Source organism: Nasonia vitripennis (assembly GCF_009193385.2).
Source record: "Nasonia vitripennis strain AsymCx chromosome 3 unlocalized genomic scaffold, Nvit_psr_1.1 chr3_random0010, whole genome shotgun sequence".
Lineage (NCBI taxonomy): Eukaryota > Metazoa > Arthropoda > Insecta > Hymenoptera > Pteromalidae > Nasonia > Nasonia vitripennis.
In genome coordinates, this window is record NW_022279630.1 from 1,283,006 (window position 1) to 1,308,141 (window position 25,136).

General features: G+C 36.7%; 1 protein-coding gene across 12 annotated transcripts in view; it reads right to left on the reverse strand.

Moving 5' to 3' along the window:
• The window catches only part of LOC100677985 (polyphosphoinositide phosphatase), a 489,206-nt gene that overhangs the window by 380,823 nt on the left and 83,247 nt on the right, over positions 1-25,136 (reverse strand). For all 12 annotated transcript variants that reach the window (XR_004345259.1, XR_004345258.1, XM_031927127.2 and 9 more), the window contains one exon: positions 18,142-18,367. Coding sequence is in view for 10 of the 12 variants with exons in the window: in XM_031927127.2 (XP_031782987.1) it covers positions 18,142-18,367 (226 nt within the window). In the remaining 2 variants the exon portion in view is untranslated. The remainder of the gene's footprint in view (positions 1-18,141; positions 18,368-25,136) is intronic.

Consider the following 25,136-nt stretch of genomic DNA (forward strand, 5'->3'; position numbering starts at 1 on the left):
TTTAGAGCAGAGATGATCGATATGGTCAAATGAGAGACTGGAGTCAAACCAAACCCCCAGATCACAAATAGCAGATGTTCTTTGCAGACCGATCGCTTCCACAGTGTAGTCGAACAGCAACGGGCTCCGACGTCTGCTAAATGAGATTACATAACACTTATTACATAACACATGTTATTTTCGGTCAGTTTCGGGTCATTTTCTATTTGTTCCGTTCACTACCGGTTCACTTCCGGTTTACTTCTGTAATGAAATCCCCGTTACTCTGCAAGTCGTCAGATCCGATCCAGGCCAGATCAGTTTAACTTATATTATCATCGAAGTTCGCATCGATCAAGTTGAAAGTTCAAATTCATAAAGATGTTGAGGTCAAAACTAGCAGTCCGCATAAGAACTCAGTTATGAAAAAGTTATACAAGTGCCCACGTTCATCAAGACGCACCGTCCTCTCGTCTCTGAAAGAAAGCCGACGCATCAAGGCGCCCATCTGTCTCCACTTGCATTGAGGAGGAACGAGCCATAATACCGACATGCATACCAGCCTGACCGCACTGAACCACCGACACAAGGCTACCGAGCGCCAGGGACCTACAGCTGTAACCTCCTGCTGGCGCACATCCGAATACTCACTAACACGCACGCACACAGACAATATTCTTACAAGGTACTTTTCTCTCTTTTTGATTCGAGTGAATAAACCTAGTAGTTGTTACAAATTCTAACCCCGTATAAAGTTATTTTGTTATCCGGCCCCCTTTCCCGGAAGGTAGTGACCGCGTCTATAGTAGCCAAAGGAGTCGAGTGCTGAAAACACCACACCCGAGTCTGACATAGCTTTAATTTTCGTGTTACTAAGAACTATTGTTACCTATCGGTATGCTCTCAGAAGAAGCTCAAGAGAGCAATCACAAAAAAGTAAAAAGGTTTAGGGATAGGTTTTCAAGAAAAATGTCAAGGTGAGTCTTATATAGATAGATAGATAGTGTTTCTTTCTTGTTGTTTTTTGTAAAACATTAATCTATCAACTGTACCATTTTCAGAGTTGAAGAAACTAACAAAGATATGTTTCAACGATTACTTAATTCTGATCCACACTTGTCCCTATTGAATCAATCAACTAAATTAACTTATGATATGAGGAGCTTATTGATAAGTGAAGAAAGCACGGAAATAAGTGATAATTCTAGCAATCAATATATCAAAAAATTCTAAGGGTTTTCCTTCACTGTGCGATCTTTTCAAATCAATAGGACTCACTGCGGGGGAAGAAGATCCATAAACATACTCAAAAACGAACATTTTCACCGCGATATAAGTTATTTTGATCGCAACCACGCTCGAAGCGTGATTTAGTTCATTTTTCTGCGAATCCGCTAAAATTGACGAAATCGTAAGGATTTTCAGCGTCCGTGAAACTTGTTCAAATCAATAGGTATCACTGCTGGGGAAAAAGATCCATAAAATATACCTAAAAATGAACATTTCCACCGCGGTAGAAGTTATTTTGGTCGCAACCAGAAAGGAAGCAGATTTTTGTCCATTTTTTTTTATTTGGCCCCACTGTGCGTCGACGCTTTTGTAAATCACACGAAAATTTCCATATCATCGCTAACTACCCCACTACTAATAGACATAATATTATTAGTTTTAGGAAATATTCACGCAATTTTTGTAAATCAGCAGCATCTCTGTTGACTCGTGACATTCGAGTGTCAATATGTTGCTCAGAATTAGCATATGAGACATCGCAAAATTGTTCAATTGCATGGCGTATCTTGACTAAAACAATCATCGACAGAATCCATTTGCAAAATACACTTTCATTATCATATCTGACCAAATCCCAGAATGAAATTTGTCAGTTTGTCTCACTGTAGAATATCCATTTGTAAATCTTTTAAATTCAAAAATATCTATTTGATTCACTAATTCATGCATTTCTTGTGTGTGTAAATGGCTTGATTTTGAACATAATAAATTCCCGATTAAAAAAAAAATCTCCTGCTTTTTCCCGCTGAAATAAAATTCCCGTTGTTTTCCCGCATATTCCCCGTGTTTTCGTTGACAAGGCACCCTGTAAATATAATTTAATTATTAGCAATGTCATACATTATATTGAATAAGTACAAAAAATAATTGATTTTTTACATTTTTTTTTTTATAATTTGTAGGGTTTAGTAGGGAAGGATATTATACCTGAAAAGAAATTTATGTTTGCATCCATTTAACTGGAACTAGGTCTTAACTGGAACTTTCTCCAAAGACGTAGTGTCTCTAGAATATTCCGTTTTACAAAAAGTGTTGTATAGTTAGTGTTATCATCTGGATGGTAAAACCGTATTGGCCCTCATTATGTGAATTTTATAAATTTTATTAATTTAAAACAACTTCGAAAAAATATACTAAAGGTTAAAAATTGTTTATGATTATCACCTGATAATCAGCTGATTATCATTAGCATTTTATCTTATCTCATATAAACGCATATTTGTAACTATCAGCTTGAATAAAAATATTAAGCTGATATCACCTGATAATCAGCTGACGTTTTGACACGATTATCAGCAGATTATCAGCTAATAATCAGCTGATTTTCATTTGCTTTTTTTCAGTAGTCTTGGCTACAATGCGTTAGCCAAGTAGGAAATACTAAGAAATATCATATAAATTGAATTTCAAAATAAGAAGAGATTTAAATAATACGACATCCCGGATCATTAAAAAATAATATTTAAAAAGAGCTTAGTCGGAGCGTTTCACAGTAAATATTTTTTATTTTCGAATTATTATTTTAAAAACATTAATCATACACAATACAGAAGCAGAAACAAATACAAGACAGATACACACATAATCATTAGGTAATACAGTAAGTTACGTCCGTATTATTATAGGACATGATGTAATAATACTTAGTTAACTTGTAAATATTTAATGTTTATTTGGACACTTTTACATGAAAAATGTTTAATTTATATATCAAAAATCATATTTTTGAACACGTTTTTGATGCCATAAATATGTTTTTGGAAATAAATAGTAGTACATTAATAGTGACACTTAAAAACTTTTTTCAAGTAAAAGTGTTTCTGTAGGACGGAGGATGGTAGGAAGTGAAATCTTAGAGGAGGAGGATTGATACCTAAGGTTATATTGCTCAACCCTACTAAAAAAAATCGCGCAACTATTTACGTGATTAATCGCAGGAATAATTGCGCGAGTAATCGCGTTAATTTATTGAACTTTTTTCGACGCGATTAACCGTGTAACTAATCGCGCAATTCATCTAAAATAAATTTTTTAATAAAATAAAATAAAATTATTTAAAATGCAATATTATTAAGCGGGGTGGATAATTTAGGTATTACCTTCCGGATTTTAACACCTAAATTGGCCACCCACTTAATAATTTTGCATTTTAAACAATTTTATTTTACGAAAAAAATTTACTTTAGATGAATCGTGCGATTATTCCTGCAATTACCCTGTTAGCAAATGGCCGATAAGTTCTAGCCCGTTCCCTAGCAACACGGTAGAAATGAAACCCAGAATCCGTCGAGAAATATGCTTAGTTTCTATGCTGAAACCCGAGTAGCAGAAGTTCTCTTAATATTTTGCGCATGCGCGTACGGTTCAGGCCAGGCACAGGCATTCTAGAAGTATTGTAGAGGCTGTCTGCTATGTTATACAGCAGAATAGCATAGCAGACAACACTACAGTTTTCACAGTTTCAGTCAATGTTGAATGATGAATATTTAGCCTGTTAATTCATCAAGAATGATTTTAAAAGGAAAATATGATTTTCAAAAAGTGCCCATTAAGAGTGAAAACCTAACCCTAGACATGCATACTGTCATATATGACAGTATGTACACGCATGCTGTACTGGCTGACTTTGTGTTGTTCAAGTGCAATTACTGTGTGAAAAGTGTCATCGATGCTAAAAGTCACCAATGATGAGGTTTGCACATGCATTTCAAATCTCATCAGTATGCGAGCGCAGTCACTGTCAACCACCAAATCTCTCATAATCATGCTAAATCCATGATATTGAAGTTTGATGTCTATTCTTTTGCATTATGACTTGTTAAATTATTTAGAAACAGCCTGCTATCGCAGTTTTCACTTAACAGTCTTGGTTCGGCTTTGCACCCTGAACCCTATGGCTTTGGCGGCAAAAAATACAGGTGGGTCTATACATGAAAGTTGAATTCATATCAGCTAGAATGAATTCAACTTAACACTGTTTCAACATGCCAATACAAATTAAGTTGCTAAATTTCAGCTCGTTAAGTATGATAGTTTTCAAATGAGAGCGAAATCAAATTTTTATTGATTTCCATTACTTTTTTCACAGTTTTATTTTGGCAGATTATGAGAGTAACTGGCTGCATACTGATGAGATTGAAATACCTGTGCAAACCTCATCATTGGTGACTGTGAGTGCATCGATGATACTTTTGACACAGTAATTGTACTTGAATAATACAAAGTCAGTCAGTACGCAATGCTGTACATACTGTCATGTATGAGAGCATGCATGTGTAGGGTTAGGTTTTCACTATTAATGTGCACCTTAAAAATCATGTTTTCCCTTTAAAAGACATTGTAGATGAATTTATAGGGTATATATATTCATCAATTTATGAATATTTTCAAACAATGTCAATGAAGAGCAGGATCATTGGTGTGAAAAGTAAGGTTATATGAACAAATCATAGTGAAGAAAAAATTCTACCGAGATTTCTTCCAGAAATCATGTCTGATTTATCGGGGTTTTCATCTAGATTCTACTCTGGAAACCTGCTAGATTTGAAAAATCTCGGTAGTTTCCAGATACTTTCTCGGGAACGCTGCTACCAGGATAATCACGCGACTAATCGCACGACTAATCAAGCGATTTGTTTCAGTAGGGTAGGCGATGATTACACGTTTTTTTTTAAATTGTTGTATACAAATTCTATGTGATAAAAATGGATCAGTAATAATCATTTTGTTAATGAATGCATGAACTTTAGAACAACATTCATTTTTGTCAATAATAATAATTTTATATAATTTCATCATGTCATAAAATTATATGAAATTATCGGTGATTTTAAAACAATAAAATAAAAAAAAACATTAAAAAAAATCAACGCGCCTGAAGTACATTGCATTATGATTCTAATACAATTTGCTTCTGACCGTACCTCTTGGATGGTGTGAAAAACTGTCATCCTAAATTTGAAAATTTCAAACCAATTACACATTAAATGAAACTCTTCTTGTTATACAATCGGAAGAATGAACCTGCAATATAACTTTAATCATAACCTTAGACTTCATTCTGTTTAATACCAGAGATTAGCATGTAAATAAAGGTGGGAAATAATGTATTTCGAAATAAATCTACAAAAGCTAACTGTGAAACAACAATTGGCACGAAAACTTACAATCCACAGAAGTATTATACTTTCACCTAATAAATTCTGGCAAATTCAATAAGTAAACATTTTGATAAAAATATAATCTGTGATTGAACTGTGGTATTAAAGGTTAGGCAATACAACCGTAAACCAAGCACAGAGTCTTTGCGAAAGACATCAGTATCACTGAACATCATATTGTTTGATTGAGTTAGATTTGGCTTTGGTTTTTTACTTCTCTTAATAGATTTAAATTCTTGATGATGTAATGGAAGTCTGCGTTTTATGAATCGAGAATGCATACAACCAAAAAAATTGGCCGAGTCTCAGACTCGAACGACGTAGACCGTGCCACCACGATCGTCATTGTTATGTGCGTAGAGTGAAAGTATCATATGTTTATCAGGAGGATGGGGTGGCTTGTTAGTTTAATTTAGCTTTGTTTAAGCTTAAGGTTAATTTGTTCGTTTCAATGTAATTATGTAAACATTATCGTACTAATGAGATAATTCAAATGTATTAATTGTTTTTTTTTATACGAAAAACTATAAATAAAGGTAGTTATATATTACAGGTCCCCTGTGTAGTTAGAATAATAATAAAAAAATCATATATTTCTTATTATTATTACGTATTATATACATTTTATGAACAAATAGAAAAAGAAAAAAATTGGCCGAGTCTCGGACTTGAACCCAAGTGCATAAGAATACTGAGCAACGACGTAGATCGCCCCACCACGATCGTCGTTGTTATGTGCGAAAAGTGAAAGTAGCATATGTTTATCGGGAGGATGAGGTGGCTTGTTAGTTTAATTTAGCTTTGTTTAAGCTTAAGCTTAATTTGTTTGTTTCAATGTAATTATGTAAACGTTATCGTACATTAGAGATAATTTAAATGTATTTAATTGTATTCTTTCGTTATACGAAAAACTATAAATAAAGGTCGTTATACATTGCAGGTCCCCGTGGACTTAGAATGATGTTAAAAAAAATAATAATATATATTCCTAGTAATATTTATTCAAAATGTTTACATTGGTATACATAAAACAGTACAAAATATACTAAATAGCAGAAAAAGATAAAAACAATTTGCCGAGTATCAGACTCGAACCCGAGTGCATAAGAATACTGCATGAGTGCATAAGAATAAGCCTTTAGTATATTTTTTCGAAGTTGTTTTAAATTAATAAAATTTATAAAATTCACATAATGAGGGCCAATACGGTTTTACCATCCAGATGATAACACTAACTATACAACACTTTTTGTAAAACGGAATATTCTAGAGACACTACGTCTTTGGAGAAAGTTCCAGTTAAGACCTAGTTCCAGTTAAATGGATGCAAACATAAATTTCTTTTCAGGTATAATATCCTTCCCTACTGAACCCTACAAATTATAAAAAAAAATGTAAAAAAATCAATTATTTTTTGTACTTATTCAATATAATGTATGATATTGCTAATAATTAAATTATATTTACTGGGTGCCTTGTCAACGAAAAAACGGGGAATATGCGGGAAAACAACGGGAATTTTATTTCAGCGGGAAAAAGCAGGAGATTTTTTTTTTTAATCGGGAATTTATTATGTTCAAAATCAAGCCATTTACACACACAAGAAATGCACGAATTAGAGAATCAAATAGATATTTTTGAATTTAAAAGATTTACAAATGGATATTCTACAGTGAGACAAACTGACAAATTTCATTCTGGGATTTGGTCAGATATGATAATGAAAGTGTATTTTGCAAATGGATTCTGTCGATGATGGTTTTAGTCAAGATACGCCATGCAATTGAACAATTTTGCGATGTCTCATATGCTAATTCTGAGCAACATATTGACACTCGAATGTCACGAGTCAACAGAGATGCTGCTGATTTACAAAAATTGCGTGAATATTTCCTAAAACTAATAATATTATGTCTATTAGTAGTGGGGTAGTTAGCGATGATATGGAAATTTTCGTGTGATTTACAAAAGCGTCGACGCACAGTGGGGCCAAATAAAAAAAAAATGGACAAAAATCTGCTTCCTTTCTGGTTGCGACCAAAATAACTTCTACCGCGGTGGAAATGTTCATTTTTAGGTATATTTTATGGATCTTTTTCCCCAGCAGTGATACCTATTGATTTGAACAAGTTTCACGGACGCTGAAAATCCTTACGATTTCGTCAATTTTAGCGGATTCGCAGAAAAATGAACTAAATCACGCTTCGAGCGTGGTTGCGATCAAAATAACTTATATCGCGGTGAAAATGTTCGTTTTTGAGTATGTTTATGGATCTTCTTCCCCCGCAGTGATTCCTATTGATTTGAAAAGATCGCACAGTGAAGGAAAACCCTTAGAATTTTTTGATATATTGATTGCTAGAATTATCACTTATTTCCGTGCTTTCTTCACTTATCAATAAGCTCCTCATATCATAAGTTAATTTAGTTGATTGATTCAATAGGGACAAGTGTGGATCAGAATTAAGTAATCGTTGAAACATATCTTTGTTAGTTTCTTCAACTCTGAAAATGGTACAGTTGATAGATTAATGTTTTACAAAAAACAACAAGAAAGAAACACTATCTATCTATCTATATAAGACTCACCTTGACATTTTTCTTGAAAACCTATCCCTAAACCTTTTTACTTTTTTGTGATTGCTCTCTTGAGCTTCTTCTGAGAGCATACCGATAGGTAACAATAGTTCTTAGTAACACGAAAATTAAAGCTATGTCAGACTCGGGTGTGGTGTTTTCAGCACTCGACTCCGACTCGTACTGAACACCTCACCCACGCTTGACATAGCTTATTTTCTCCCCTTGTTGCACAATGTACTATTTTATTGATATATGAATAATAAAAATAGTTTGAATTTTATTAATAATGACTAGAGAACTGGCGCGCTTCGCGTGACTGTAGGCTGGAGGATACATTTCTTGATTGTTTTTCTTTACTGTATGTATAAAAATTATATAAGTAGTTTCAATTTATTTATTGTGGTCCTTCAGATATTAAGTATAATAGCATGCGTAAAGCTATAATCGTTCTAGTTAGAGTTTTAAGCGCGCCAATGTCTTTTGATTATTATTTCTATTTATTCTGTAGTTTTTGTGAATAATTATAATATAGTCCTTCAATTATGAAGAACTTTCAAAAGGTTTAAAGTAAGCAGGTTTTATAATGGTTATATTATAATGGTTATGTTTGTGTAAATGAACATAAATGAACAAAAGTAGAAATTCCACATCATTAAGTACTAATCACCAATTCTATTTATTTTTATTCATTCGAATCATCATAAATGGATGCAACATAAAAATTTTACAGACTCTTGTTGTCTGTATAGTAATGTAGTAATGCTAATAAAACAAAAAGAATTTTCCGCAAGTAATGTTCATAAATTAATATGTTGATAAAGGTTGGATCAATAAACAACAACTTGAGGTTAATTTATTGTTAAGTATATTGTAAAAGGCTTGAGAGCCTAGTCGGCGGCACGTCTGCTCACATCGGAGTCTTACAGGCAAGAGGGGAGTGTATAGTACAGTACAGCATAGTCTGGCTCTACACACGGAATATGATATTATACGTAATAGGCGATTAGAGTATAGCGCGAGACATGCGCGGTTCGTCAGCTCTCGCGTGAGCTCGTCTCAATGTACAAAATCGCAGTTGACCAATAGATGGCGCGACGTGTACCATTTTGGTACTAATAATCAAGATTATAATACTTACTATATTACAACACGCCTCCTTAAGTTTATAATCTTGATCTTTAGCATTAACTTTTCATTTTCGATACATTTTTCTATTACATTTCAAATTAATCTTAGCGCTTTTCTATTTTCTATAAACTTTGTTTTATCTAGACTTTTCGTTAACATATCTGCTAAATTGAATTGAGAGTCTATTTTTATAATATCAATTATGCCATTTTCATAATTCTCATTAATATAATGATATTGCACTTCAATGTGCTTCGAGTTTTTAGTAAAGTTACCATATTTTGCAATCGCAATTGCACCTGAGTTATCCTCATACATATTAATTGGTTTATCAAATTCTACATTGAACATTTCGCTTAATGAATTTTTTACAAACAATATTTCTGTTACTGCTTCTGACATAGCAGTATATTCTGCGAAAGTTGAACATTTGGTTACAGTGCTTTGTTTATGAGTTTTCCAGAAAATTACATTACCATAAAGTCTTATTACAAAGCCTGTTGTAGATTTTCTATCTACATTATCACCTGCATAATCAGAATCTACCATACAATCTAATATTTCGTTTTTCAAGTTATCACAATATGTCAATTTTAGATCTTTAGTTTTATACAGATATTTTAGGATTCTCAACGCATATTTATAATGTGTTTGGTCGTAGCAACTTTGGTATCGACTTAAATAATTTACGCTATACGCAATATCTGGCCTTGTGCCTGTACTAATGTATAATAATTCTCCTATCAAGTTTCTATATTTTATATTTTCATCAATTTCACTAGCTTGATCTAGTTTTAAATTTGACTCCATTGGAGTATCATATAATTTGGCTTTTTCTAAATTATATTTAGTGGCTAAAGATTCAATGTATTTTGTTTGACTTAAAGTCATTTTGTGTCTATCATCGCTATAATTTATATCAATACCTATATATTGGCTTATTTTGCCTAAATCTTTCATCACAAATCTTTGCATTAGACTAGCTTTAACTTTATCTATTTTATTTTTATCTTTGCAACAAATTAGGAGATCATCAACAAAAACTAAAATATATATTGAATCTTTGTTCGTATTATTTACGTATAGACAGTAATCGTAGTTACTTCTCACAAAATTTAAGCTTTCGATAAATTTATTAAAACAATCGTACCAAGCTCTAGGACTTTCTCGCAGTCCGTATAATGCCTTTTGCAGTTTGCAAACTTTATTGTCACCTGTTTCGTAACCTTTTGGTTCATTTATATACACCTCGGTTTTTACATCACCGTTTAAGAAAGCTGTCTCTACATCCATTTGTTCTATAAATAAATTGTTTTTACAACTGTACGACAATAAAATTTTCAAAGTTTGCATTTTTCCTACGGGTGAATAAACATTATCTAAGTATTCCTTTTGTTGAAATCCTCTTACAACTAATCTCGCTTTATACATATTATTGTTTTTCTTTTTGTAGACCCATTTCACATCAATGACTTTTTTGTCTTTTGGCCTTTCAACAATTTGCCAAGTTTTATTTTTCATAAGACTATTGATTTCGGAATCCATCGCAATTTTCCATTGTTTATATTCATTTGAGTTTAACGCCTCCTCGAATGTATTTGGTACATTTGCATCAATATGATTTACATATATAAAATGAGTTACAGGATTTCCGTATCTATTTACAGGACTTTTCTTTCTATTAGATTTTCTTTGTACTTTTAAACTTGAATTATCATTTTCAGCAATATCAGAATTTAATTCATTTTCTCTACTTTCATAATTATCTATACGATTTTCGAAATTTATTTCATTACCCCTACTTGACTCGAGAGTCGAAGTATGGGTAAAAGAGTTTAGTTTGTTTTCTACATTTTCAGATTCGCTATTTTCCAAATCTCTATCTTTTTCATCATCAAGTTTTTCTAAGCAAATAATTTCTGTATTTTCTTCGACTACTTGTACATGTCTAGCATGAATAACTCTACCATTCCAAATCTCTATCTTTTTCATCATCAAGTTTTTCTAAGCAAATAATTTCTGTATTTTCTTCGACTACTTGTACATGTCTAGCATGAATAACTCTACCATTGACGAGAACTTTATAGCCATTCTCTACATAACCTACTAGTACACCTAATTGGGATTTATCGTCCCATTTGCTTTTTCGCAACGCTTCTGGTACTCGTACAAAGACTCGACTGCCATAAATTTTTAAATGATCAACATTTGGTTTTTTACCAAAGAATATTTCGTATGGCGTTTTATTTTTAGCTGTATTTGCAATTGTGCGATTTTTTAAATAAGCTACTGTTTTCATAATTTCAGGCCAATATCGCCTATGAATTTTTGCTTCACGCATTAAACATCTGCCCATATCCATTGCGGATCTATTATATCTTTCCGCTACTCCATTTAATTCATGGACGTACGGTGGGCATGGCAATAGTTCAATTCCTTTTGATTTTATAAAATCATGAATTTCCTTATTTAAATATTCTTTGCCATTATCACAACGTAATTTCTTAACTCGCTTACTAAATTTATTTTCTACTAAACTAACAAATTCTTTTAAACAACTGGCAGTCTCTGATTTATTTTTAATGCAGAAAATTCTAGTACACTTACTATAATCATCAATGAAAGTTACAAAATATTTTTCTCCCCCATAACCGATTGTGTTATGTGGACCATTTAAATCTGTGTGAATTAATTCTAAAATTTCCGTAGTTTTTGATCTATTATTTTCGAACGGTACATTTGCCATTTTACTCTCTATACAATTTGCACATTTCATTTCGACATTTTCTATTTTTTCTGGCAATCCTTTTACTAATTTATTTTTCACTAATTTGTTCAAATATTGAAAGTTAACATGACCTAGTGCTCTATGCCATTTCTCTTTATCAGTTAATTTTAATGAATTTACAAACATTTGCTTTTTTTCCTTTTCAATTACATAGCTTTTCATAAAATATAGATTATCCTTTTTGTTTGCGACTGCTATTAATTCTCTATTTTTATTGTAAATTTTGGCATCATCATTTTTTGCTACTACTGTATAATTTTCTGTGACTTTAGAGAAACTCAGTATGTTTTGTCTAATGCCTTGAACATAATAAACATTTTTTACGTCTACTTGTTTTTGATTGTAATAATTTTTAAAAAGTAATTTTACAGTTCCAATTTTAGTAGCTTTCAAACTTTTACCATCAGGTAATTTTACTTCAATAGGATTTTTTAAATATACGAATTTATCAAAATATTTATCATTATTTACAATGTGGTCTGTGCAGCCACTATCTAGTAACCAATTAATTTGACCTAAACTTTCGCTACTATTTTCTAACGCAGTTATCTGGTTTACCTCTGGGTTGCAGACCTGGGTCAGCCATGCTTCGGATGAGTAGTCGCCCTGTTGTTCGCCTGAAGATTTAGCTTTGGGTTGACCTTGACCTCTGCCTCGCTGATTGCCTCGGTAGTTGCCTCGGTTGAAGCCTCTGTTGAACCCTCTGTTGTAGCCTCGTTGATTTCCTCGTTGGTGACCTCGTTGACCTTGACTGGATTGAGCACCTCGTCCTCGGTTGCTCTGCTGCTGTGGTCTCGTACACTCGTTTATGACGTGGCCAAATTTTCCACAGTTAAAACATTTGCCTTTGGTTTGTACCGCAAAGGTACTGGCATTACTTTTATTATCTGACTCAGCATTAGTCATATTTTTCTCTTTTATTTTCGACTTTACATAGTCTACTGTTCTTTGGTCTTCTGGGATAACATCTATAAAATCCCCAATGTAACTATAGCTTGGTGGTAAAGCTCTAAGTAGATATCTCAATTTTTCGACTTCTTCTAATTTCCCACCAGCTGATTTGAATTCATTAGTTACTTTTTCGAATTCTACAAAAAATTCTTCCACTGAATTATAATTATTTAATTTGATTTCTTCGATTTTTCCTCTGCATATAATTTGCAAGGCTGTTGATTGTGTTAAATACATTTTATCGAATTTTGTTATCATCTCGAGAGCTGTTTTACATTCACCGATGTATTCTAATTGTTTGTCTGAGATAGCACTAATTATCATAGTGCGAGCTTTTAAATCAATCTTTTTCCAATCATCTTCTTTGCCTTTATATTTATCAGGCATTTCATTTATTGCTGGTTCGTTGCACTCTTTATACTCTAACAGGATCATTAATCTAATTTTCCAACTGGAATAATTTGTACCATCAAACACTGGTATCATAATGTCTTCGATTATCGCTTGCTTAGCCATTTCTTTTTCTTTTGCACTAATGCTCTCGTATACTTGATTTTTCAATTTAATAATCTTCTTGAGTGCTTTTAAAAATATTTTTCTAATTTGATTTCTTGATTTTTCTTTTAATTTAATATTTTTGGCTTCTAATCCGTCTTCTTGTTTTACTTTAGGCTTAAGCCACAAGTACATGTGCTTAACCTCTAATTTGCACGTGCTCTGAAATAGCACTTCACCACGTGTTTCACTCGCCGACTTTAATCTTCTTGCATCGCACTTAAATCTTGATTAGTTTTTAAAAATCTTTTTATTGTTGAGTAGCTGACGACTTTATCTACGTCACTGAGCTTATATTTTTCTTCTTTAACCCTTTTTGACCGGTTAATTTTCACTTGAAAATCTTCTTCTATCGACAGACGTTTCTAGACGAAAATTCGAATATCAATGCTTCACATGCATATAATTTCTCCAGATATTTTCTTCTTTAATTTCACTGCTCAATTTTTCACTGTGCGATTTACTTTTTTTTTTTTTTTTTAACAATAACCGTTAACTACTTTCCACGTGGCTTTTCTTCTAACCTCACTTTGTTTTACACTAAATATCTCTCATGTCACTCATATGAGTAGACATGCGGGATAAAATATAAATACCAACCATAGCTCCTGCTACCATGTTGATAAAGGTTGGATCAATAAACAACAACTTGAGGTTAATTTATTGTTAAGTATATTGTAAAAGGCTTGAGAGCCTAGTCGGCGGCACGTCTGCTCACATCGGAGTCTTACAGGTAAGAGGGGAGTGTATAGTACAGTACAGCATAGTCTGGCTCTACACACGGAATATGATATTATACGTAATAGGCGATTAGAGTATAGCGCGAGACATGCGCGGTTCGTCAGCTCTCGCGTGAGCTCGTCTCAATGTACAAAATCGCAGTTGACCAATAGATGGCGCGACGTGTACCATTTTGGTACTAATAATCAAGATTATAATACTTACTATATTACAACATAATAAAATCACATTACTAAATAATCTTTCCATCAATCATTGTCAGCATTATATTGAACTCAATTCTATAGTATCCAACTTCAATATCATTTAAATAGTCTATTTATTCTTTTAAATCAGCTTCTTTCATTTTACAAAGTTCGTCAGTTTCTTTTTGATACAAAATTTTTATAGGTCGACAGAATCTAGTAGATGATGGTCTCGAATTCGACCAATAAATTTTACCATTATTTCTATCAACTAATTGTAGCGAAACTATGCAAGAACAAAACATTTAGTAAAGTACACTGCTTTTTAAGCAGAAAACTGATCGAGCGGCTTTAAATCAATGGAGCTGGAAAAATTAGCCATATCGCAGCTAAAAATGATTCTTTTTTTAATTTGGGGTCGCGCGAAAATTCATGAGCACTGAAGCTATTGTATTAACGAAATTATCATTATTTCAACTCAAAATTAAAAAAAAAATTGTTTTTTGAATTTTTCAACACATATTTACCTCATATTCGTAAAATATTGAAAGCAGATGAAATTATTATATTTCTACAGTAAATTTAATACTAAGAATTTTATAATTTATAGTGTTATAGTATCATTATGCGGTAATGAGCATTGTTATATACTGCATAGTATTATAAAACTAGCAATGGTTACCTCGCTCTCTGATGCTTGCTCCGTTGTAATTCTATGCAGACTCAGTTGAATATTACTGTTGTAAGGAAATACAAATTTTATATGGTGTCTAAAATCGTGATTAGGCGCAATAATATTAGCTACAAGATGTCTGCGGCCTCGCTCTATTGTAGAAATGAATTTTTTAATTAATACTGTGACGTGAAAACCTGGGCTTATGCACTGGGGGAGTTCTAACTTCCCGAAGAAAAGGGAACGCTCCTCCAAGCTGGAGCTTGTGGTGCACCAGAGGTTACCGCGTGGACAAGAGATTCTGAGAGACCGCTGCTTCTGCTCGACTAGTCAGCTTTTTGGCGGCTTCTGCGGGCCGGACCGTGGAGAGTGGCAAGGTCCTCGGAGCTTCGATTTTGCCCTGAAAGGGAAAGAAAGGGGGCAAGCATGCACAACACAGTAATCCAACACAGCATTTACGGTGTTAACAATAAATGCGGGCTAGTTTCGCCTGTCGCTGAATTTATTCAAAAGAGAGAACAGTACTTGCGCTATTGCGCTAATCTTACATTTGAACGTCGCGAACGCGCTGGCACTTTCGGTGACAGTCGACACGCTTCGAGCATTCGATTCCGGATTCATCCGCCGCGGGTCGATATTCTCTAAATCCCTAAGCTAGTCGCTGTTGCGACGCAAGTTCGCGAGAGAGAGAGAGAGAGAGAGAGAGAGAGAGAGAGAGAGAGAGAGAGAGAGAGAGAATAATTGTACTGCGACAGCAGCGTCTCTGCCGTCGCAGTACAATTATCGAACTCACGGTTGTAACGCAGGCGGCCCTTGACGGTGGTGCGCTGCGGGTGATGGTGCGTCGGGGATGGCGGTCGGCGACCCCTTTGCGTGTGCGCCGTCTTCTTCTCTCCTCGAGCTCTACGTTGATGATGGCTCTTGCGGCTCATGGTTGCCGCTGTGAATATCGCAGGTGCGGGCTGCTTCGCAGCTCGTCGTGTCAGTCGATTGGCTTCCCCGCAGGAAAGGCGTGGAAGGTGACGTGGGTGAGTGGCTCCTTGGCGACGCTCACCTCTTTGGCTCGCCGGCGGATGGCTGATCCGACCGGCCCGGCTGATGGCTGATTTGGAAGAGAGCGACTTTTCGCTCGTGTCTCTTGACTTGCGCTCCTCAGTTCCCCTTCCCATTCGGGTGTCTCTAGCCGTCTTCGGCTTTCCTGTCGCTTGGCTCTCTCTCTCTCTCTCTCTCTCTCTCTCTCTTTCTCTGCGCGTGTCTCTCTTTCTCGCTCATGCGACTCTCATAATTCCCCCCTTTATTCGTTACTTAGCGCGCGGCTCCTGCCGCCTCGACTGTCACGTCGGTGTATGTGACTGCGTACGAGTCACATGTGTATAAGGTATAAGCTCACTGTAAGTGGGCTATATGCCTCGTCGCAATACATTTTAGATATTGCAAACTTCGTTAATACAACATTGTATAAGTGTAAAATAGTGCATTTAAATCACTATTTTGAACGTAAGTAATAAATGATTATAAAATTAATAGGCTGTTTAGATGAAAATGAAAATCATACTATTTATTGTAACACCAAATAGATAAATTGTATAAACACCTTTCAACTGATGTTTGGAATAAACATTAGTTTTCTACGTACTATAATTTTTGAATAAGAAACAAATCAGATTCTTAAAATAGTCACATGGATATTTCAAAATTTTCATCATATTTATAGTTATTTATAATTATTGGGTAGGAATGTGAATTCGTTAGTGCTTATTTTTATTAAAAGTGTTGATTCTGTATATTTAATGTAAGTGAATTTATGCAATTTTAATTTAAACTAGCAATGGTCACTTCGCTCAGTTCAACATGCACATTGTAAATAAGTAAATTTGAAATAAATTATTTATGATTTAAATTTGCAATTATATAAAAGTTGACATTTTAAAAATATTTTATATTTTATGTTATTAAAATAACATTCTTCAAGGAAAAAGTGTTAACGGCTGCCGGTACAATTAATGCATATTAAGCACGTTACGACGTCTCTCCGGGACAGAATCAACATGCTGTATAATATTTTCTTTGTTACAGCGAATAGACGCTCTGCGGTGTATGCTATGCCGAGGGACGGATTTAGCACGCTCCCAAGGTGTTGGACGGATTTAGCACGCTCCAAACACTAACATCAGCAAACACCGCCGCTTCACCTTAGAATCAGTCGTAACCGCCAGGGAGTAGGTCACTACGCAAAAAGGTACTGCGTGGATCGGCGGGGTTTCTAAAGCCTCGGTACAGATTCACGCAGTTATGAAATTGAGATGAGAAAGATCGCGGTAGTCCAATCAGCCGGATCGACGCGTACGCCTTGCAGTCGTCTTTCACGCGCACGAGGAGTGCTGACACAGAGGTCAGAGCACTCGCTCCGATTTCGGCGCTCGGTTGTGCAATGTCCGACTCCTACAACGTCGTATCAAGGCGGCGCACAGTGGGAGAAAATGGACAAAATTCGAGCCACGCGTCATTTTTAATCGTAGAGCCATGATTTTTTTTAAACTCTTTAAAAAAGCACCAAGTTTAAGCTACAGGTGCGGAAATTATTGTAACACCTTCCCCTAAACCCATGCGACCCCTAGAAGCCACCCCTACCAAACCACAAGCAGGCTAACTAGCCTAACCCTGGGAACAGCGAGTTAAATCGCTTAATATTTTCTTAAAATAATAAAGCCACACACCATAAGCCAGCTAATAACCTAAATACCTACCCCTAACCCGCTTAACCCCTAGAAACCACCCCTACCAAACCACAAGCAGGCTAACTGGCCTAACCCTGGGAACAGCGAGTTAAATCGCTTTATTTTTTCTCAAAATAATTAAGCCACACACCAGAAGCCAGCTAATCACCTAAATACACTCATGCAAGTTCTTACATGAGTACTTACGTGAGTATTTTTAGTAGAGCAAAAAACAGATGAATGAAGTCAAGAGAGAAGAATCTGTTTCTAACAATATAACTTAATTTTGAAATAATTTTAGGTAATAATGCGAAAGTATCAGTGAAAAGTGAGGGAAAAGATCACATGATATAGGTAGGTATACGTTATGTTCAATATTGTTATTATATCTTACCAATTATACCAAATGATGAAACTATTTTAGTAACTCCACTAGCAACACCTCGTTGATTTACTCGGTTCCTATTTCCCATATCAATCATTTTTACAAGATCCCTTATTTCGTATTGAGTATATTCTATTTTATCATCCATAACAAGTAACTCTCGTGGTTCCATTCGATCAATTTTTAATACTCGAAATCGGGTCAATGTATTATTTGAACCCATAAGATAGAAGTGCTGAAATTTGCAAAATTATTGCAAGATAAATATTTGTAATATAATTGTTGACACAAATAAAACAAAGTCATATTTTAATATTAAGACAACTGTAAAAATTTGCTTTTTTCGATATTTTTGCTTTCTTATAAAAAAAAAAACTTTGCGATGGTGAAATAACAAATTTGAAAAATTTATGAGATGCACGATTTTTCACACAATTTTCGACCAATCGGGCCAAAATTTTATGAGAATTCTATTCTCGTAACAACTGCAACTCTTTTTAAATCTCGATCCACTACATCGTTTTAAAATACGGGCATGGTTTTGGTGTGATGTTAAATATCTCTGAAAGACTTTAGTCAATCAGGCTTAAAAAATGATTGTATCGTATATTATATTTAGGTCTATAAATTTCTATATAATTTTACATTTATTATCGTCTACAGTCAAGTAGGCCCAGTAGGCGGAGGCCTTCCCACCACCTCTGTGTGGAAGCACTGCCTGTTACGTGACGAAGTTTCGCTTTGAAATCAATTATAAATCCAACTCTAAAACATCCTTAAACTTCCTTACGTAAAAAGTGACTGCAGAATTCAGGGCCAGTAAAATATTAAATGATCTAAAATTCTGTAGTCATAAACACTTTTCCCTTCCCTGGTACCAAGCGCACGTACAGAGCCGACGTTGCACTTTAGACTCATAACGCTAATGAGTGCGACAAGCGTCGACAATGCCGTGACTTAACTAGGAGAGGACCTGCGACGGCCTCCTCCGACGGTTCCGACTCAGACAGTTTTGAGCCAAGATGCCGACCAACCACTCTTTTTTTGTGGTTTACTATTTGAGTATTTTTTTACGAATTAATTTAATAGAGATCTTTGAGATTTATATATAAATTATATTTAATTAGTCAAGGGTCTTCATTTGACGTATTTAGGGACTTGGTCGGTTTACCCTTCTTATCCCTCAGAGATGGAGGTAACTGTTGATTTGGCTGGTTCTTGTTTTTTGACGCCGGCTGGTCTCGTGTAACTTGTCTAGGTGTGCTCGATTCATCTCGTTTATTTTCAGGCGGTAATTGTTCAATTGCAGTTAGCACAGAGTGGTGTGCGAGTAAAATGGAGTCATGTCGAGTCGAGTTTTTTTTTCGAGTTCGAGTCGTACGTTCGAGTACTCGAAAAAATTGAGTACCCGAACTTATCAAGCTACTCGAATTTTTCGATCTACTCGAGTTTTCCGAGTTACTCAAAAAACTCGAGTAGATCGAAATTTTCGAGTTACTCGAAATTATCCGGCCTTGATTAATTGGATATTTGGATGTTATAATATTAAATATAGTAAAAATATAACTTTTTAATGTATTATGTGGAATATGATTCAATAAATATGAATTTTGAGTAGCTTACATCACGGCAATTTGGTCAAAATTTGAACTTTGTTGTTAAAAGACATAAGTGAATAAAAAAATACTGGCTGATTCTGCATGTGAAAAGGATACAAAAAGGTATCCATGTTTTTTTTGTAAACCTAATAGTTTTGAATTGAAAATATAAATGAACTTGATTTTTTCAATATTAATGTAAAATGATACGCCAGAAAACTTTGTTTTGTAATGATGATGTTTTATTAACTACAATTTAAAAACACTAAAATGTATTCGACCGCACGCAATGACTTCTCGTAAGCCTCTCCCTCTTTTTCGCATATTTGGTTCGCCGGGCAACGAGCGATCTTCAATTATCATTGGTCTGCCGATCAACCTTCCTCGCTCGTCATAATAAAACGTTCGAACACATTCTACAATGAATTTAATAAATATTTTCGAAGAAATTAAAAAACAAAATACATCAGGTATTATTTTTATAGGAGATTTTAATATTAATGTTAGGAATATTCATGACAGTGAAACAAAAAATATAATAAATATTATGTCAAATCATGGCTTAAAATTAACAATATCAGAAGACTCTGTAACAACAGATTACTATACGACAATTGATTTGTGCTTTAGTAATATTCCTTTAAATGTTAACATTTTTGAAAGTATTTACAGTGATCACAAGCCTTTATGGTTTGAATTATAAATAAATAATATGTGAATGAATAATTGAATTCGAATACAACAATTCTTTGATTTTAAAGTAACCATTTTATTAATGATACGATACAACGAGATGAATAATGAAACACTTTATAAAATCATATTAATTACAATTATTGAATTATTCATATTTATATACTAGATAACATTTAAAATTCAAAAAATAAAATCAACTGAATTTATAGCCCAAGCATTATTCCTTCTAAAAAAACAGGCTAAACTTGCCTGCTATATGTTGCATTGCTGGATTTAAATACATACTATAACACTAGGTTAATACTTTCCTGCCGTGTTATAACCAGGGCCAGAAGGGCCCTGTTTATTGTAAATTAACGTCGGGCGTGCAGAAGGCACGACTCGGCCGACTCAGATCATGCACGTGTTTTTACACAAGCCAGCGGAGGTGGCGTAGGTCGGGTCGTAGGAAATAACACACGAAAAGTTTAGATAAGGAAATGTATATTCAATTGTAACTATACACGGAGGTGCAAACGCCGCACACTTCGACGAACGATAAAGAGAGACGAGAGATATTACCCTGTCGACGTGAGAGAGTGAGAGTGCAAGTACTTACAACTCGGTAGTGGCAGTAGTACTTGACGCAACGGACGTGGTCCAGTCTCGGACGTGGAGATGTAACAGTTCGGACGGGCGTCGCAGCAACTCGTCGGTAACGCACGGACGAATATCGTTCGCTCTCGAGATGCTCGCAGGACTCACAACAAATCCGCGTATATAGTAGCGCGAGCTACTCGTGTGGATAGCACAGCGAGACTAACTCTAGTCGCGATTCTCCCGGCCGTCGGCACATCGTTGTCATATCTCGCCAACGCTGTGCGGCCAGGCGGCAACCGCGCTACCTATGCTCTCACTATCTCTGTCTCTATCTTGCCTCGTTTCTCGTTCTCGCTCGTTTCGGCGCTCGTTGGTAGTTTGCTGAAACAATAATCTTATTACAATTAGTACATGATTAGCCGTTAGACATTTAACGTGCACTCGGCCGTCACAACACCCTCCCTCAGACGCTGTGTACCCTGCCAGGTGTACCAGCTCGCACTCAGTCATGTCTAACTGGGTAATAAGAACTTGTAATAAATATCAATTTTTACAAGGAAAACTTGACTTTTTATTATCATCATTAATTAGATAATACATATAATGAAAGAAGTAAAAAAAAAAAAGTTCATTTTTAGTCTCTCGCCTCTCTTTTTACATACGGCCGTTGGCCAGTACGGCAGTCTTTTGCCTCTAAAAAAAAACATTAAGAGAGAAAGAAGAGAAATAAGAAAAAACAAAATGCTTCATTGCACGGGATTGAGGTAAGGTACAGGAGTAAATGAAGTGGTTCGGCCGTTAGCCTGAGCTTCTTCTTCTACTTCTTCTTGTACTTGTCGCCGTACGTTAAGTCCATTCCATGGACGTTGAAATTGGGGCACTCGTCCAATCGAGCAATACCTCGGTATCCGCAAATGGGGTATTGCGGTCCAGGTTCGGTGTAAGTCGGCAGCCTATTTTTCGCTCGACGCTTTAATTCACGGTTACGGTCGAACTCTTTGTTTAACTGTTCGTTGGTTAGAGTCGGCCGTTTCTTTACGGCTGTTGCTGCTGGAGCGGCCGTGGTTTTCGACGTCGTGTCGGGCTGATGGCTGGTCGAATCTGGCCTTACGGCTGTTGGAGCCGTCTTCGGGACAACCGGTGGCGCTGGCAATGGTTGCGGCTTCGCTTTGCATTTGGCATTTAGAAATGCCACGGTTTCTACTAGGGTTGTGTCTCCCTTAGGTAAATCCGGACGGTGGCCATACTTTTCCTTAATTTCCGACCCAATAGCGATGGCTTCTTCCAGCGCAGTGATCAGCTCGGTTCTGAGCTGCGTCGCTCGGTTTCTCGCTTGCTGCCTTCTGACTAGAGCCTGAGCGAACTGTGCGTCTTCTATCACCTGCAGTTCTTTCAGCATAGCTTGCTTCCTCAGTTCGATCTCGGTCGGTGATTCCGGGATAGCAAAGATCGACCGGTTGAGCAGTTCGCTTCCCACCTCTAATCCGAATGGACGTTGGCCGGTACTGCTGGCGTGTCGTCGACCGTGTGACTCATCGACTCTTCGACGATTTGTTGCACAATCTCCTCTGCTAACTCCCTGATGTCGTCCATCTTGCGTTCAGCCGTCTATGTGGGAAGAAGGGAATTATGAGTGGAGAATGGGATGGTATACAGAAGAATGAAGCTCCCTAATCGCATGATTTTAATTGTCAACCGTACCCGCCGCCTTTTGCGCTCGCGTTTTCCTAGGAGACAACCTATTCGGAACGTCACGCGGTTTATTTTTCGAACCTTTCGGTCTTCCGCGTTTCGCTTTGTCTACCTCCACGCTTACGGTGTTTGTCGGGTTTACAATCTTCGCCGGTAGTGTTTTGCGTTTTACAAGTAACCGCGTTTTCCTCGGCCTACCTCGCTTTTTCGGTCGCTCGCTACTTGCGTTAGATTCATTCGCTTCTTCAGTTTCTTCATTGTTGACGGACGTAGTCCTGATGTCGTCTACTTGATCAGTAACTTCACAGCCGTCTGCTGCTGCGACAGGCTCACCGTCGTTTTCTTCTCTATTGTGATACTTTTTCAAATATTCGACAGCAGTCGGTCCATCAACCGTTCCATTTCGATCAACTAGTTCGTAAATACCTGGGCTCAGTATACGGCTGATTTTGAAGGGGCCGATAAACGGTGGAGCTAATTTAGCTGACACTCCCTCCGCTGCTGATGACAGTACTCTCTTCTTCTTCCAGACTTCGTCGCCTACTGAGTACTCCACGTTTCGGTGTCGACTGTTGAAATATTTGGCCTGGCGCGCTTGCTCTTCTTGAGCGTTATCGTTAGCCGCTTCTTGGAGTTCTCTCAGCTTCTCCATCCTAGCCTTCCATTCAGATATAGCGATCTGATCTTCGTTGGCTATAGCTTCAATCTCCTCTTGTCGAAGCAGAGATTTGGGGTGGCTCGGCTGTCTACCAAAATTCAACATCGCCGGAGAAGTCTGGAGTGAGTCTTGTGTAGCCGTGTTCATACTGAATGCGAACTCTGCTATATGTTCGTCCCAGTTTTTATGATGACCCTCGATATATTCGCGGATCAGCGTTTTAATCGTGCGGTTCGCACGTTCTACGGTGTTAGGCTGAGGGTGATACGGTGGTGCGTACGTATGGTGTACTCCCCGTTCCTCTAGGAATTTATCCATAGCCTTATTTCGGAACTCTGTTCCGTTGTCGGAAAAGAAGACTTTTGGCGTTCCGAACCGTAGAAAAACCCGTTCATTCAAGTTTTTAATGATGGTCTGAGCGTTGGCCTTTCGTATAGGTATGCATTCTACCCACCTGGGATACATGTCTTGAAACACCAGTAAATATTCATAACCGTGAGTGGACTTTGGTAGCGGACCCATTACGTCACCAGCAACTGTTTCCCATGGACGCGAGAAGTTGCGACTGCCCATCTGACCAGCAGGCAGGAGCACCAGCTAAGCCGAACGGGAGACGTTTCCATTGGAACAACCCCATTCCCGGGACCTTGAATGCTGTATACGGTCGACTTTCCTTTTTTATTTTTATCTGATGGTAAGCGTTGCTCAAATCTATCGTAGATATGTAACGAGCACATTGAAGCTTACTCAAGATAGTATCCATGAAAGGTAGGGGGTAAGCGCTTACTTTGGAAACTTTATTTAATTTGCGGAAGTCGATGCACAATCGACGCTTTCCACTGTTCCCCTTTTTCACCATCACGACGGGACTAGCCCAGTCGCTGAACGAAGGCTCGATGATATCTGCTGCTAGTAACTCTCTTACTTGAGAAAAGAGCATTTCTTCGAGTTTCTTAGAAACCGGATAGAATTTCTGCTTGATCGGACGACATGTCTCTACCTCTAGATCGAACTCCACCAAGTTCGTAAAGCCGAGCGGCCCATCATCTTTAGGAATTAACCGATCGAGTAATTCTTCTAACATCCGTTTCTGGCCTTCATGCAAATCCTGCAGGCCAATCGAAGCTAAGACTGGACGAGTGGTTCCGTCTGTTACCGCTTCACAGGCGTTTATGACTTCGGTTGAATTTTCAACCGTTAACGTTCGTTCACGAGGGTTAAGCCTGGCGTCGAATTGTAGAACGAAGTCAGCGCCTAAATTGCATCCTTCACGTAAGTCAGGTACTACTAGCGTAGTAAGCGTCCTGGTTTGTCCACCGATCGTGAAGGGCAAGTCGACTGTTCCAGTCACCATTGAGGTTTTACCGTCCGCCATGCAGGCGACTATTCCGTCACATGGTTTTATTTCTGCGTTGCATGCACTGGCTAGTTGTACGGACGTAGCCCCGATGCAAGTTTGAGTGGCTCCTGGGTCGTAAAGGGCCCTGACCCTGAATTCACCTACCTGCACCTGCAGCCACCAGCGCTGGTCGGATAAAACAGCGTTACTACTGGTCGCTGCACAGTGTGCTATTGCAGTCGGATTTAGTTGTTCAGTCGACTGTGATGCCGAGATCCCTGAATTAACCTCGGGGTCAGTACGGATCTCGCTTACTGTTCCCCTTTGGCTTTTCCCGCACAATTGGGACACGTCCTCTTCGTAAAGCCCGGTGACTTACAAGTCCAGCAAGCTAGTTCTCTTTTTTCCTTGTTTGCTGAGTCACTCGAATTTCCAGACGGTT